Source organism: Staurois parvus, unplaced genomic scaffold (genome assembly GCF_062004578.1).
Source record: "Staurois parvus isolate SC_StPar_1 unplaced genomic scaffold, SC_StPar_1.0 ptg000233l, whole genome shotgun sequence".
Classification (NCBI taxonomy): Eukaryota; Metazoa; Chordata; class Amphibia; order Anura; family Ranidae; genus Staurois; species Staurois parvus.
This window is the reverse complement of record NW_028318029.1, coordinates 2,214,322-2,231,888: the sequence shown is the minus strand read 5'-3', so window position 1 is coordinate 2,231,888 and position 17,567 is coordinate 2,214,322. Positions and strand designations below refer to the sequence as shown.

At 37.3% G+C, this 17,567-nt stretch overlaps 1 protein-coding gene across 2 annotated transcripts in view; it reads left to right on the top strand.

Moving 5' to 3' along the window:
* Positions 1-17,567, top strand: part of FGF14 (fibroblast growth factor 14) — a 705,563-nt gene that overhangs the window by 320,907 nt on the left and 367,089 nt on the right. Inside the window, exon 1 of one of the 2 annotated variants that reach the window (XM_089679956.1) lies at positions 11,552-11,660. The exons of the other annotated variant lie outside the window; for it this stretch is intronic. Within the exon in view, the coding sequence (XP_089536082.1) occupies positions 11,612-11,660 (49 nt within the window). The 5' untranslated portion in view covers positions 11,552-11,611. Of the gene's footprint in view, positions 1-11,551; positions 11,661-17,567 lie in introns of those variants that run through there. 2 annotated transcript variants of the gene reach the window in all.

Below are 17,567 nucleotides of genomic sequence, written 5' to 3'. Positions count from 1 at the left end.
CTGTGTGGGGGATGAATTACTATGTGGGGGATGAATTACTATGTGGGGGATGAATTACTATGGGGGATGAATTACTATGGGGAATGAATTACTATGGGGAATGAATTACTATGTGGGGGATGAATTACTATGGGGGAAGAATTACTATATGGGGGATGAATTACTATGGGGGAAGAATTACTATATGGGGGATGAATTACTATATGGGGGATGAATTACTATGGGGGATGAATTACTATGTGGGGGATGAATTACTATGGGGGATGAATTACTATATGGGGGATGAATTACTATATGGGGGATGAATTACTATGGGGGAAGAATTACTATATGGGGGATGAATTACTATATGGGGGATGAATTACTATATGGGGGATGAATTACTATGGGGGATGAATTACTATATGGGGGATGAATTACTATGGGGGATGAATTACTATATGGGGGATGTATTTTCAGTTTTAAAAATGTGGCTGTCAAAATAAATTTCAATCGTGGTTTTGGCGAGATTTGGCTCAGTTGAAAAAAAAGGTTGCCCACCACTGACCTAAGGCTATGATTGTGATTATGAAGATACACTGTGGCCCTGATTAACCCTTTGCTTACTGGGCCCTCAAACCCCCTTCATGACCAGAGTGCTTTTTGCAATATATGCAGTGTCGGATTTGTTATAAATGTTGCAATGGTTTTGCGGCTCCCAGTCTTTTTTTTCCCTTCGGAAACGGGTCCAAGTGGCTCTTTATGTCTTAAAGGTTGCAGACCCCTGACCTAGAAGTTGTTAAACCTAAACCTTGGGTATACTTGTACCAGCAGTGTTCGAAACTGACAGATCTGGTTTGCTTGGACAGAAATGGCATCTCATCGAATAAGCTGCAGTTATAGCATGCTCTCATATGAAAGAAATGACAGATTATTTCCTTGCATTGTCACAGTTAGTACACGCGATTGACTTAATTCCAGTTCTTCCAGATCAGTAGCTCAGAAGCTTGCTAAAAATCTGCTGTGTTTTGTCAACTGGCAACTACAGTTAGCGAGATGTGACTAGAGGCAGTATTCAGTCTGTGCTGTATAATTGGACAATAAATTGAGTTGAAGAATATTGCACCAAAAAATCAAGCAAGCCAGCACATCACAGTATTTCTTTCTTTTTTTTTTTTTTTGGTCTATTAATGTTCTTGCTAAGAACATCCAAGAAAAATAGATTTGTCTGTTCTGGCAGCGTGTGCAGTTACGGAAAAAAGGCTGTTTGACTGCACATATTGTAGTGCATCAAGGAAAAGAGACAATTAATGTTGAGTATATAAATGTATATATTGTGCTCCACTCCCATTTTTTAAAATGCTCTTTCATTTTAAAGTCAGAGCAAGTGAGATACATATATACCTGTCTTTGTGTATGTATGGGTGTATATTATTATTATTCTTCAGTATTTATATAGCAAAAGTTTGCACAGTGCTTTACAACATGACAATATCTATCTATATCTATATCTATCTATCTATCTATCTATCTATCTATCTATCTATCTATCTATCTATCTATCTATCTATCGTGTGTGTGTATGTAGATATATATATATATATATATATATATATATATATTGTGGCAGTGCAGTATCCTGCCACGGTCTAAATCAATATTATGACCCAGGATTCTCAACTATACAGGTTGAGGGGCACCAGGTGGTTTGCTTAATGCAGAGGAAACTGGTTTGTCAGTTTCCTTGTTGGTTCGTAAAGCCCGTTTTGGGACCTGGGGCTAGGAGGTTTCAAAGTGACTTGGGAGGGATGAAATCTCCAATCCTGGGCCCATGTTTTGTGAACATCCAGCACACTGATTACACGGGTGTGTGCAGGCCTTTTTGTAGAGGCCTAACCAGGGGCGGACTGACCATTTGGAAACTTGGGCACTGCCCGAGGGCCCGGGGTCAGTAGGGGGCCCCATGAGATGCCCCTGGTACCTTTTTAAAAGGCTTTTTTGAGTTTGGGCAAGGACACAGGGGCCCCATGATCCCCTATTGCCCGGGGGGCCCCATGAGTTGTCAGTCCGCCCCTGGGCCTAACCATGGCTCTGGGCTCCACCCTGGCAGACAGGAGGTCGTTGCCCAGGAATCAGGAGGGCTCCACCTAGGAGAGGTGGGAGCCAGAGCAGCAAGGGGCTGCTAGCTGTATACCTGAGAGAGCCAGGAGACTAAATATTTGTTTCGTTTGTATTGATGGTGGATACCCCTCCGTGGGAAACATATTGTATGGAACTTTCTTTAAATAAAATTGGGCTAAAGGCCCTCAAAAAGAAGGCGAGTGGCTGTGTGCTGTAAAAGTCCTACACTTGATGCTAGTTCTCACAATATATATATATATATATATATATATATATATATATAGTGTGTATTTTAACATACATTTTTTTGGATTTCTATTTTGTGTATACTTTTCAATGATTGTGTAAAAGTTTACTGTATCATGTAAATATAAAACAATGCATATGAATATATATTTACAACATGCAGTCAGTACAACCAGAAATGAGATAAGGGACCCATACGATATTTTTCAAGTCTGATAACCATGTGTTTTTTCAGATAGGCAGCCAGTAGGTAGAAAGCTCTAAATAGGATCACTGGCTTTCTACAGGCTTAGATTATAACTAAATGGCGGGGAGATGAGTGTACATGTGCTGCACAAGATATGTTGGTAGATATTTAGATCTGTTAATACTATATTAAGGGGTTGATTTTTAAGATATGATGGGCCCAAATAGGAGGTGCCTGTTTTGACAGTCCAAGGATTGGTAGAATGAAGAGATCACAAGACACATGGTTACATATGGTTTTATTAGTATTTCTATTACTGAAGCTAGCCATGTTACATGTTTTGTTTTCTCTCATTCAACGTCGATCAATGAAAGATTAATCAATTCCTCCAACCATGCTAACAATATGGATGGAGGAATCTCTACTGCTTTCTATGCATTCAGGCAGCTGCAGCACTTCCAGCTACCTAAATACTCAAATAGTGACTGCATCTGATAGAATAGGATGCAGTCACTGTTCAGCTGATGTTTGGAATTTTGGTCGATTCAGTAGGAATTGCACAAATGTTTGAGCCATGTATCACCAGCTTAAGTAACTGATAACAAGCATTCAGATAAGGACTTCTGGCCCTCTTGCTCTTCATATTGTCTTAGGAAAGGCTTATTTTAGAGAGAAAAGCCTGTGAATGACTTGGCTACATAAATTTTATTAACTACTTATTTTCATGATTAAGATTTTACATAAATAAATTAAACAAAATATTTTAAAAACTTTTAAAGCCCTTCTCCGGGGAGAACAAAAATGCTCCTTTGTAATGGGGTTTACCCTGTATTGCAAGGGTTAAATGTTCATTTGTGTCTGGGGGGCGAAAAGCACTTTTACTTACTCCATCCTGCACCCCCCTGGCAGCCAGAACTTTTCCCCACTCCTCTATGCTCCTATATTGGGCTGTCCCTCAGTCTCTTCAATGTCCAATGCAGGGCTATGGGCTTTTAGTCTTTGACATCAGAGGGCTGCGACAGTGTAGGGGGAAACGGTTGTGGGTACCAGCCTTAAAGGCTAGCGGAGCCTGTGGGAGCAGAGGATTGTGTACGTAAAAATATTATTTACCATCCCTTAGACCTAAAGGAACAGTTAACCCTTGCAGTGTCAAGACAGCTTCTTTGCAAGAGCGTATTTTACTTTAATGTGAAAACAGTCATTTATAATTTTTTTGCACTACCATAAAAAAAATGCAAAGAAAAGTCAGCTAGCCAATCAGATTCCTCTTTACTGAATGAAAAACACTGACATTCTGTTCCTTCCTTTGTCCTATCAGTAAGCTCTGTAGAATAGTAGTTTTAAATATTAACAAATAAGGTTGATTTGGTAAAGGAGTAGAGAATGTTAGCAAAGTCAATGTTCACTTAACTTACTTAAAGTTGTTGTATAATCAGTGAAGTGCTGATTGGTGGGATATTGGTAGGAGCAATCATTTAAGTGCTTTAAGTACTGTATTCAGCATTTGCATAACGTTTCAAACCCTCTTGTGTTTATGGGTAGTTTTTATGATTTTTTTCTATACCTTATACTAATAAAAAAAAAGGTTTTATGATTTTGTGTACACGTGTAGTTCATCACTGTAGCACTTGAAAATTCCCTGAAATGTTGTTCTATGGTGTAGTTACACACTGTTGATGATCATGTGCTTTGTAATTCTTAAATGCTGTAGTCTTCTGGAAGTTCATGTAGCAAAGCAGACAGTGTTGATAAAAAGACAAGTTGGTGTGTTAAAAAAAAGTAGTAAAAGGTTTCATTTTCTATAAATAAACTGCCTAGGAAAATGCCATTGTCTAGCCAATTCTACTACTACTATTCATAACACAACACTTTCATATTTCTACTCCACTCTTCTGCTTCCTTTTCTTATACAAGTATTTATAGTCCTAGTCATAAGCAGTATGTAAAAAATAAAACAAAAAGATAAAATACTGTATACACAAATGCATTGTCTTTGCTTTTCTTTAGGTACCCGCCGCTGTTAAATTAAAAATGATAAATATAGTGAAAATTTTACCATTTGTTAAAAATAGCACGGCTCAGGCACCTCGTCCTCCTGTTGGATCTCTACCCACAGTGGCTGCTAGCCTCTCCAGGAACGTGTCTCACTCCATGAAAAAATGACAGTAGCAAAATTAAGGGTGCACACCCCATACATCAACCACATGTGCCTATGAGCTAACAAAGGCTTCAGCTACAGTTCCCACATCCTGGCCATGCCCCACTGATGCGTTTCACCCTGACTGGACTTAGGTGTTAGGTATCCTTCATTTAGTTTATTTTTTTATGTTTATCCATTGAAAAAATCTGCTAGTTATATCATATATACTCCTTATGTTAAGACACAGCAGCTGCTTAAAGTGTATATACTGTAAACCCAAGAAGAAAACAGCACCTGACATCAATCTAACCAGTGATACATACAGAGGAGATACAGTAAATGTCACTGTACACATGACTTTGTCACATAGCCTTGTCTTGTAGGAAGCTCTTGCCTCCCGGTATCACAAGCAAGCATTAGGCCTTTTACATATTCATTGTTTCATTTTTGCAGCTTTGGCATTTTAAAATCTTATTCTGTGTTGCCAGAGATTAGGTAAACTATATAGTTTTCTGTTGTATGTATTTTTTAAATATACTTATTATATTCCTCTGGTAATGTTGCCTAGTTTGTTAGTGCTGCTTGTATGTCCTTGTGGGAAAGAGATGATAGAGGGATGGTGAGGAAAAATATCTTTAATGTGGACACAGTCAGCAATAATAGCAAAAAGTCTAAACACTTTCCCACTCTCCAATATTAAAAAAAAAAAAAAAAATTGGCTGGAGTTTCACTTAAGCAACAAAAGTGCACTCCACACAGAACAATCCCAAGTTATAAATGGCTACATCACTTAATCACTTAGGGTCTTATTTAGTGAGGATCAAAACTAAACTTGTTCTAAGGGACAGCTATGCAGCCCATCATGGCTTACCTTCACACCCACCTACATGGACGACTTGCTGTCCTCCTTTGGCTTTAGCGTTTCTGCCCAATACAATTGAATATCGGTTTTTCACAACTCATAGCTGTCCTGTTGTTGTGAGGCAACAGGCCCTGCTCTGGCAACTTTCCCTGGCAAAGCATGCTTGAACTTGTAGTTACAATGCCTTGAAAAAGTATTCTTACCCCTTGAAATTTTCCACGTTTTGTCATGTTACAACCAAAAACGTAAATGTGTTTTATTAGGATTTTATGTGATAGACCAACACAACATATCACATAATTGTGAAGTGGAAGGAAAATGATAAATAGTTTTTAAAATTGTTTTACAAATAAATATGTGAAAAGTGTGGAGTGCATTTGTATTCAGCCCCCCTGAGTCAATACTTTGTAGAACCACCTTTCACTGCAATTACAGCTGCAAGTCTTTTTTGGGTATATATCTACCAGCTTTGCACATCTTAAGAGTGACATTTTCGCCCATTCTTCTCTGCAAAATAGCTCAAGCTCTGTCAGATTGGATGGAGAGTGTCTGTGAACAGCAATTTTCAAGTCTTGCCACAGATTATCAATTGAATTTAGGTCTGGACTTTGACAAGGCCATTCTAACACATGAATATGCTTTGATCTAAACCATTCCATGGTAGACAAATAAATATATAACCTCCTCCACTACAATCCCCTCAAAAAGTCATACTTTCTCCCTAGAAAGTTCAAATAATATAACCTTTTTGTGATATACCATAAAATAATGATAAATATTATAACACATTAAAAAATTAAAATTAAACCATAAAGTGTCCAATACCAATAAAGTCCCAAAAGTGTCCAAAAGTCCAAAATTTCCAAACTTTCATCCAATAAGAAGGATTGACTCCTATTTAATCCGGCGAAAACCTCAAAATAAAGAAATAAATCCTCTAGTGCATTACCTTTTATACAAAAAGAATAATTATTCAGTGCAAATCACAAACTACTCCAAAGAAAAGTGTCAAAAAAAAAAAAAGGTAGTAATAAAAGTAATTCCTTATATGTGCACATATAACACAAACTATGAACTGTGAACACTCTGTGATCACTGCAACTCTGTGTACACACCGTGGACCAGCACCCAATAGTGCCAAATACTATTACCCTCTGTAAGTATTAATCAGCTTATCAATACTATGGATCAAAATCCTCCATCCTCTCTTCAAAGATAATTTTCCAAGGTCCTCAGAAAGACAATAAGGGTCTTAAGACTGATCTTCAAAGCATAGGGAAAATTTTATAGTAACTTACATTAAAAATACAGAGATTCCAGCTCTGACCATGGCTCCTGTACAGGCTTCAACAAACAATGCAGAAAACCATGTGTAGATAACCAACAAAATGGCCGCGGCGACACTTCCGGTTATTGCATTGTAGCTCTGGCTGTATGTTTAGGGTCATTGTCCTGCTGGAAGGTGAACATCCGCCCCAGTCTCACATCTTTTGCAGACTCTAACAGGTTTTCTTTTAAGATTGCCCTGTATTTGGCTCCATCCATCTTCCCATCAACTCTGACCAGCTTCCTTGTCCTTGCTGAAGAAAAGCATCCCCACAACATGATGCTGCCACCACCATGTTTCACGGTGGGGATGGTGTGTTCATAGTGATGTGCAGTTTTAGTTTTCTGCCACACATAGCATTTTGATTTTAGGCCAAAAAGTTAAATTTTGGTCTCATCTGACCAAACCTTCTTCCACATGTTTGCTGTGTCCCCCACATGGCTTCTCACAAACTGCAAACAGGACATCTTATGGCTTTCTTTCAACAATGGCTTTCTTCTTGCCACTCTTCCATAAAGGCCAAATTTGTGGCGTGCACAACTAATAGTTGTCCCGTGGACAGATTCTTTCACCTGAGCTGTGGATCTCTGCAGTTCCTCCAGAGTTACCATGGGCCTCTTGCCTGCTTCTTTGATTAATGCTTTCCTTGCCCGACCTGTCAGTTTAAGTGGCTGCCATGTCTTGGTAGGTTTGCAATTGTGTCATACTCTTTCCATTTTTGGATGATGGATTGAACAGTGCACTGTGAGATGTTCAAAGCTGGGATATTTTTGTATAACCTATCGCTGCTTTAAACTTCCCCACAATTTTATCCCTGACCTGTCTGGTGCGTTCCTTGGCCTTCATGATGCTGTTTGTTCACTAATGTTCTCTAACAAACCTCTGAGGGTTTCATAGAACAGCTGTATTTTATGCTGAGATTAAATCACACAGGTGGACTCTATTTACTAATTAAGTGACTTCTAAAGGCAATTGGTTCCACTAGATTTTAGTTAGGGGTATCAGAGTGAAGGGTGCTGAATACAAATACAAGCCAGACTTTTCAGATATTTATTTGTAAAAAATGTTGAAAACCATTTATCATTTTCCTTCCACTTCACAATTATGTGCCACTTTGTGTTGGTCTATCACATAAAATCCCAATAAAATACATTTACATTTTTGGTTGTGACATGACAAAATGTGGAAAATTTCAAGGGGTATAAATACTTTTTCAAGGCACTGTACACATCAGTTGGAGAGGCACAGATAGTAAAAGGTGGGTATACTGCATTAGGCTTTAAGTGTAATAATGGAGAAACAATAAATAATGGCATACTGTATATGATGCAATTATTTATGTGATGGTCCTGTCAGTAGTTTCATTATTTTTCCACTTCCTGTAATATGATGTACATACTTTTTTTTTATTCTGCAATGAAACCACACAACAGCATTGTTACCTGTATTGTCACTCTTAGGACAGGTTAGTCTTAGATGGAGGTGTTATTTTAAATAGACTTTAAGAAAAAGATGAAAGCTCATCTCCAGCTAACACTTTTTAAAAGTGGTTCTAAAGGAGATTTTTTCCCTAAAATGAATAAAGATGTTATACTTACCTGCTCTGTGCAATGGTATTGCACAGAGAGGCCACTTACCTCCCCTTCTGGGGTCCCCTGCTCCTCCTCCTTCTTCAAGTGCTCCCTCAGCAAGCCGATTGTAGCCAGGGGGTTATCTGTGCAGGTGTGCTCCCGAGCTGGGGTGTGTGCATCCACAGACACATGCAGCATGGCTTGCCATGCCCCCGCTCTCTCCTCACAGGATTTTACTGACTGCAGCAGGAGCCTATGTTTCCTATTGCTGCCTGAGTCACCTGTAGACCAGGAAGAAGGAACACTGCTGCTGCAAATGGGCACAGCATTGAATTAAGAGAGGACTTGGGTAAATGTTTATGGAGGGGAGGGGGAAGGAACAAGTAGTGAGACTTTTTTTTACTATAATGCAGGGAATACATTAAAATAAAAACTGTTTTTACTTTAGAACCACTTTACAGTACAGTTACAGTAATAGATTTTTCCTTTTGCCTTTTGTTAAAAAAAATTAAACAACACGAATAAAATAGTCAGTGTAATATTCTTCCCAAATAAAATATTATATGTGTTGCGCTCCTCAAAATATTATTTGGTGATATATAATATAATATATTATAATGTATAATTAAAAATAAATTAAATAAATATAAATAAATGTAATCTCATAATAATATAATGTGAATGAAATTAAAACATACCCAGTGCTATAATTAATATAATTATAAATAACTAAAAATTATGTGTATAAAAATGTAAAAAAATATAATATAATGTGCCACAAATCAAGTAAACAAAGAGAAACCTCTTTGATCAATAATAAATATGTGCAAAGAATTGTTGCATGTGCAAAAAATGCAAATATTGCCCAAGACAGTAAAAATTATATATATAATAAAGTGCAATACTCAATTAAATGTGGAAAAATAAATAATAGTAAAAAACGTGCAAATAATGTATTGTTATCACTCCACTTGTGCCACCTGAGACGGTGATTAGGACTGTGTACTCCTAATCCTTATCTAAGCTGAGATATAAACGTCCCAATCTATGCAGATATATGGAAAGTCTATTGCTGTTACAGTAGACCGTGATGTTGCTTTCCTTCCACTAGATGGCCTCCCAGTTCCTTCCAGATATGAGGGCTGAATGGATAAATATAGGTATCTTCCCTCTTGTAGTTTGGGGTCTGTCTCCTATTTCCTCTTCCTCCCCTTTGCTCCTCCGATTTAGGCCATGAAAAAGAAGAAAAATCCCCACATGGTGCTTATATCCTTTAAAAAGGTTTTAATGTGTCTCCTGACAAATACAAACTCACATTTCCAAAGATCAATACAGAGCGTTTTTTTAAAATTGTGTGCCCGCGCACAAAGACAGTACTCGCCGTTCCTCTGGTAGTGGCGTCGTGACGTCAGAGCCCCTCCCCTACGCGTTACGCCACAGGGTCACGTGGCTTCCTCAGGGGGATGTCACTACCAGAGGAACGGCGAGTACTGTCTTTGTGCGCGGGCACACAATTTTAAAAAAACGCTCTGTATTGATCTTTGGAAATGTGAGTTTGTATTTGTCAGGAGACACATTAAAACCTTTTTAAAGGATATAAGCACCATGTGGGGATTTTTCTTCTTTTTCATGGCCTAAATCGGAGGAGCAAAGGGGAGGAAGAGGAAATAGGAGACAGACCCCAAACTACAAGAGGGAAGATACCTATATTTATCCATTCAGCCCTCATATCTGGAAGGAACTGGGAGGCCATCTAGTGGAAGGAAAGCAACATCACGGTCTACTGTAACAGCAATAGACTTTCCATATATCTGCATAGATTGGGACGTTTATATCTCAGCTTAGATAAGGATTAGGAGTACACAGTCCTAATCACCGTCTCAGGTGGCACAAGTGGAGTGATAACAATACATTATTTGCACGTTTTTTTACTATTATTTATTTTTCCACATTTAATTGAGTATTGCACTTTATTATATATATAATTTTTACTGTCTTGGGCAATATTTGCATTTCTTGCACATGCAACAATTCTTTGCACATATTTATTATTGATCAAAGAGGTTTCTCTTTGTTTACTTGATTTGTGGCACATTATATTATATTTTTTTACATTTTTATACACGTAATTTTTAGTTATTTATAATTATATTAATTATAGCACTGGGTATGTTTTAATTTCATTCACATTATATTATTATGAGATTACATTTATTTATATTTATTTAATTTATTTTTAATTATACATTATAATATATTATATTATATATCACCAAATAATATTTTGAGGAGCGCAACACATATAATATTTTATTTGTCTATTTTTACACAGTATTTTGAGTATGTGTTTCATGTGTTGATGCACCACTATATTTAAAATAGTTAATTAATTGTAAGCACTTTTTTGACACCATAGTAGCTCACAAGTATACACCCTTATAAAATTAGTAATATTCTTCCCAACTGTAACTGCCACTTTTGCTAGACAGTTTGACCTCTTACAAGAAGTAGAAAAATACTGGACCCTCTGGCATGATCAACGAGTAATAAATCTGTCACGAGGGGGCTCTTTTTCCTAAATCAAATACTAATAATATACAGCAATTTACTATACAAGCATTTGCTGATCTTTTATGAAAAAATAAATAAATAAATACATTTCTTCCTTGGAGCTTCTTTTTGAAACTGTTTGCCACACTGCTGTTATCTGTTATATTCATGCCCCCTTGTACCCTCCACTAAACATATGTATGTTATTGTTTTACAACTGCACAGAAGGGACCATGTTTAAGTGACTTTTAATGCATTTAAGTGGCTCTGTCTGATTAAAGACATGCTTGTGTTGATTATTCATTCTGGCCTTACTGGCATTCAGTTCCAGAGGTACTGTATAAATGACCCATTTAATAATGACATTTCCATATCTTTAGCATTTAGATATTGATCAAAATGTTTCTCTGTGGTTCTGAAACAAGTATACGGAGCTTTGTCATTTATAGAGGCACATCCTTCTATTATGACAGTTAAAGATAGGGAGATAAAAGAGGAGTAACTTAGATTGATAAAGATTTTTTTCTTGATTTTATTTTAGTCATGCACAAAAACAGATTATAAAGGAAGTAGAAAGTTGACTTATTCTTGAAATACAAATAAAAAACTTTGCTCAAGTTTGGATCATATGGACATAATGAACTCCCTTAGTAGAACAGTCTCATGGAATATTATTGGTAAGTTGATCTTCAGTATGCATTAGTTTAGCAATATGCACAATGTTATTCATATATATCCAGGTTTGAATTTACCATAATTATACTTGTGCACCGGAGCCTAGAACAGCAGGAATGGGGGGCAAGATTTGAACCATAACATTTGCAAATTGTAAAAACTTAAAAACCTTTTCTTAATTTGTTCCTTTTTTCTAACCACCTCTTTACATTTATGGTAGGGGAGAACAGAGGATGTTGAGGGGAGTCAAAAGGCTCCTTACAGTTTAGGAAAAATGAAATGTTTCTCTTGTTTGATGGTGTTTCCAGTTTGAAAAGACATCCTGCTTATACATATACTGTGTGCTGCCTCTAAAAGTACATCCTGGCATTTGTTTTCACTAAAATGATCACATGACAGAAGGAGTAAAACCTATAATATGGTATGGTATTGCCATTTATCTGTTTTTTGTAACATGGCACCTCTGCTAGCTATTGCCCTTCTGTCTTGTCATAAGAAAGCATCTCTCCTAACCTGTTTTTTTTTTTTTTTTTACCATTCTTTTGTTTTTTGTAGCATGGCATCTCTTCTAACGCAATTTTCTAAATATTACTTTCTACATTATAGTACATCTAGCAATGTTATGTAATTCTTTTGTAACATGAATTCTATAATATGGCATCAATAGAAATGTGGATGTCATTCTTGTTTTTGCAGGTTCACGCCTCTGGTAGTGGAGAGCCTTTATGGCTTTGATGAAATTGTTCAGATTCACTGATCCCAACAGTCTGTCTGACCTGCTTTAAAGTCTAATGTATAGATCTGTACATGTTCTTTTTGCCTAAAGTGTTTATACAGCTCTTGATGGTATACCAAAGTCCATCCTGGAAATCATTCCATACCCAAGGATGAGTGTTATCCACAACTAGTCAAATGCATGTTTTCCTTTTCTATGCTACTCTAGAAACTTAAAGTAGAACAATAGGCAAAACTTGTGTTTTCATTTTGTCAAATTTTCAGATTTTTTTATGCCATCTGTGTCCCATTGCAGGGATTTCCCTTCATTTCCTGTCCCATAGCCAAATTGGAAGTGGGAGGAAATCCCTGCAAATTAAGGGGAATTCCTTGAGGGCCCTCAGATCACCAGAACTAGTGTCCCTGCTGGAAGATTTCCCCTCTATTACCTTTCTCGGAGCAACCCAAAATTTGGTATTTTCTTTTACTTTAATTTTCAATAATAGTGGTAAATGGAATAATAGAGAGGATGAATCTCTTTAATGGGGGCCAAGACAGCAATAAAAACTGACAAGCATTTTAATCCCTCTCCACTCTATCCAAAACAAAAAAAATTGCCTTTATTTATACTTTAATGGAGTTAGTGGATTGTGATTGTAATAATTCTCTATTGATATAGACCATTGTAGAAGTATTTTGTTAACAAAGTTTCTAGGACTTTTTTCTTTATGTCAGAACATATATAGGTATGACAAGGGGTTTGTAGTAACTTACCTAAAATATTGGTGCCAATTGTTGTCTCTCATGTTGTGGCCTAGGTAGCATGCGCAAACTGCTTGTAATCTACCCGTGGGCTGTGTATCTAATCTATTCAGGCCTGTATTATTGACAGCTGTACACACAAGAGTAACGTTTTATGGTTGGGGATTGATTCCAAATAATATGAAAATTCACTTATTTAGCTCTATACCTGCAAATATTATTTTTTTACGACTGGCTCGGTGTATAATAAAGTAACAAACCGCTCTTAAAAATAAGCACAGTAAAAAGGTATGTACTACAATGTGTATACAGTAAGAAAGAAAACTGTTTTCAAGGTACCCACTGCAATAAAGATGCTATGCAGATATATTTTACAATCAGTGGGAAAGACTATGATTCGGTTAACTAGTATTGGAAAATGCAGGTGAGCGGATCAAGAATTCATGCCATGATTTTTTAGTCCGCATCAGCTCAATACTATGAAAATGGCCTGTCAAGTAATATGGGTATTTAGAAGCATAACCCTTATTTTAAAAAGTGTCCACAACTGAGCTGTCAGTTACCCCAACCATGAGTCACATTTATTTTTGCTGTCATAGTGTAAGTATAACTGGTCAGTACTAGAACTACTGATATAGTACTGCCTAACTAATGCTAATAGGAGAACATAGAAGATTGAGGACCAAGTCAGCGGGTGACCACTACTTCTTTGTCCAGTCACAATCTGGGACATATCTGGACTTAGAATATGGCCAAACATCCTGGCATAACTCTCTGGATCACAAAACTGACTGAACAAAATGGACAAAAAACACTGGCAGGTAAAACAGCTCACAAGTATATATTTTAATTGCAGATTAAAGTGGTTCTAAAGGCATAAGGGTTTTTCACCTTAATGTATTCTCCACATTAGGGTAAAAAAAAACCTTTTTTATGCAGCCACCCCTCCTATATTTCTCTCGATCCATCGCTGTGCCCAAGAGCAGTGCCTCTCTCTCTCTCTCTCTCTACTCACTGGACAAAGCAGCAGGAGTGGGAGCCATTGGCTCCTGTTGCTGTCAATCACAGCCAGTGTACATAGCGCAGGGACTGGGGCCAAGCCATGCTCTGTGTGTCAATGGACAAGAGGCTTGCTCTGGGGGCACTCAGCAGTGGGAGGAGCCAGAAGTGCCAGTGGGTGACCCAAGAAGAGAAAGATCAGGGCTGCTCTGTGCAAAACCATTGCACAGAGCAGGTAGGTATAACAAAAATGGTATTTAAAAAATAGGTTTACACTCACTTTAAGCCTCTTGCCTAGAGTTCTGCTCTAAGTGAACAGCATTGTTATATTAATATATGATTTTTCCTGTCATTCAGTATTTTCTTGTGTTGAGTTTACATGGTTTCCCCAGTGCTGAGCTTGTTGATTTTTTCATTATTATGTAGGTCACTTTCAGTCTTTCTTCATGTGCTGCACAATAAATTGTACTTAAAGGTCAGGTGAATAGTTACAGTAAGTAGTGAAATAAAAGCCTGTGTATAGTAGGCTTTTCTGATCACTTCATCGCTTTCTATGCGTCTGAGGTTTCAAACATGGAGAAAACAGAAAATAGAGATGTTGCCCACAGCAGCTGAAATGGTATTTTGTGTGATTTTCTAACCATCAGAAAAAAGGTTAGCTGGTATTGGTTGCTAATTGTAACACATTGAAGACATCAAAACAAACACATGCATAAAATATGCTAGACTCTAAAGAACCGATACACTTTCATGCTTCTGTCATCCATAAGCCCCCATCAGCCTCCTAAGCAACCCCAAATGTTACAATCCTTCCCACTGTGCCACTGTACTAAAGATGCCAAACCTTGTACTGTAGCTGGCCAGCTAAGACCAGTCCTAGGTTGCTAATATGGTTCACATATATGTGTATACCAAACCTGCCAATAACCTCAGTACAGTGTATATGGGCACATGTTAAAGCCAAAAGCAGAATCATTGCTGTAACTTATGTCTTTGATTGTTATATGACATTTCTATATTCATTGTGTTAGCAGAAGCAGAAAAGGAAAATATGCCTTTAAGAGTTAGTTAAAGATGAGCCAATCACAGACAGCTTCACACTGTACAGAGCCTTAACCAATCCCAGCCAGTTTCACATCTATGCCTGTGTAAAACTCCCTGCTAGGATTTTCTAGAGACACATGCTCACCAGACAGAGGAGGAAAGAGACAGTTCCAATCAGAAAAGCTTTATGGAAGCAGAGCAGGCCAAATAGGTATTTAATGCACTTGTGTGTTCCTCTATTGTTTAGTAATGCAGGTAGATCTGTATGTAAAAACTGTTGTATGTGTTTACTTGTAGTTCCACCGAACTTACGAACTTATCGAACTTATCGAATTTACGAACTTACGAATCAAGTCACTGTAGAGTAATCTAACGAATTTATAAATCCAAGTGAATTTATCAATCGAAATATACAGAACAAATTTAACGAATCTATAGAGATAAGCTATCGAATCAACCCAATGTAATATGAATCAACCCAATGTAATATGAAACAAAACAAGCCATTGTAAGCAGTGTTATATGAAGAAGATTGAAGTTATTAAAGAAGTTAACTAAAGTATTCGATGTGCTCTTTAAACCTACTGCATCCATAGAGCGGCACTGGAGGAATTACAGAGTAAAGTCAGTCTAATCAAACAAAGAAACAGCAATTGCATAATTTTTCTGATGCCACAGCGCACAAGGCACCAAAGGGTGCTGCGCCTGCCACATGTACCACACACTGCTATGGATAGCATTTCTACCTATAAACCTACAGGTTCATGGGAGCCCATGGGAGCATATGAATACTGCATTAGACAGGCCTAGTATAGCAGCACCCGATACAGACCAGCAGAACCCACAGGGTATCCTAAAGCATCAATACACAGGCATCGGCTGATGTAAGGGTCAGTATTGTAATACACTGTGCTGATCAGGAGGTGAAAAGAGCCCTTTAGATGACAGCTACATGAACATATACCTATCCTGCAATTCAAGCTGAATCAAATGAACATTGGCCGTTTTTTAAAATGGTTGATGTTAAAATTTTGATTAACTAGAAGAGTTTTTGACTTTGACATTCAAAATAAAATGTCCCATTTGGGAACTTTGCTCAAAAGTTTTAAACTCCATAAATATCTCCATAAACTGGTGTACTACTGGGATAATTGATCATAAAGCCATAGGCAACTAATCCCAGGGAACTTTACTTCCAGAAAATTAGCGCAGTTGCCTGAAACAGCTGCTGCTTCAGGCTCTCTCAGCATCTCCTTCACTTACTAGTGTCTTTTAATGGGCCCATTCACACATTACTGAAGACAGCCAGCTGAGCTGTTTAGACCTAACCTCCTAAGGTAGGTACTTCCTATATGTATAAAGTAAAAAGATTCACAATGCCAGTCATTTGTTATTCAACAACTTGACATCAAAATACAAGGGCTGGCCATACATTCTACAATTTTCCTTTAGATTTACCAAAACCATAAAATATGAGGTTAAACCTAAACACTTTCAGTTTGTATGTAATAAGGAAGCCCCTTGTTCTAAATAGTTGAAGGTAAATCTAATTAAAATTGTCTTGTATAATTTTCCTTTAGATTTACCAAAACCATATAACATGAGGTCAAACCTAAACACTTTCAATTTATATGTAATCAAGCAGGTCCTTGTTCTAAATAGTTGAAGGTAAATCTAATGAAAATTGAATAAGAAAATTGTATAATGTATGGTCAGCTTTACTGTCAGATGGATTATTTTGTATATATGGAATGAAGGTGGAAGAGTTGGTGTCCTGTCTAGACAGCTGGAGCTCAATGACTCGTCAGAAAAAAAGAGCGGTACCGCATAACAGGGAATTGCAGGAATCCACTTTCCAAGCTATTCTCTGTGAACTATAAAATACATTCATTCTATATAAAGGTGATAACAGGAAGAGGTATTTGTGGTCCACATCATGAGTAGTCTAGGTTTACAATGCTGCTCCTCCATGGACACCGTTATGTAAGTTAGCGTTGTTTCCCTAGAACAGGAAGTATGTTATTGGCTGGAACAGCAAAAAGAAAATAAAGGAAAAAAAGTCTGACAAAAGAAAACTAATGCAGCCATTACATCTAATGACTGGTAAACTGCAGTATATTGTACTTTGTTTAAGGCTTTATTGACACTTGCGCTGAGTGTCTGGCCATTCTGCAGGTTTTTTGCATGGGCATATTTCTGGGTGTCTGAGGCTTGAACATTTTTTAAATTTATTGTTAAATAATTTTTTACTAGGAAAAAATGCAGTACGGTATGTGTGGTTTTTTTCTGTGTTTCTTCGTGTGTTGTTCAGGCACTCTTATAGAAGTCTTCTGGGGCCAAAAACGCTTGAAGCTTGAAACTTGTAGCTCAAAAAAAGCTCATTTGATTTT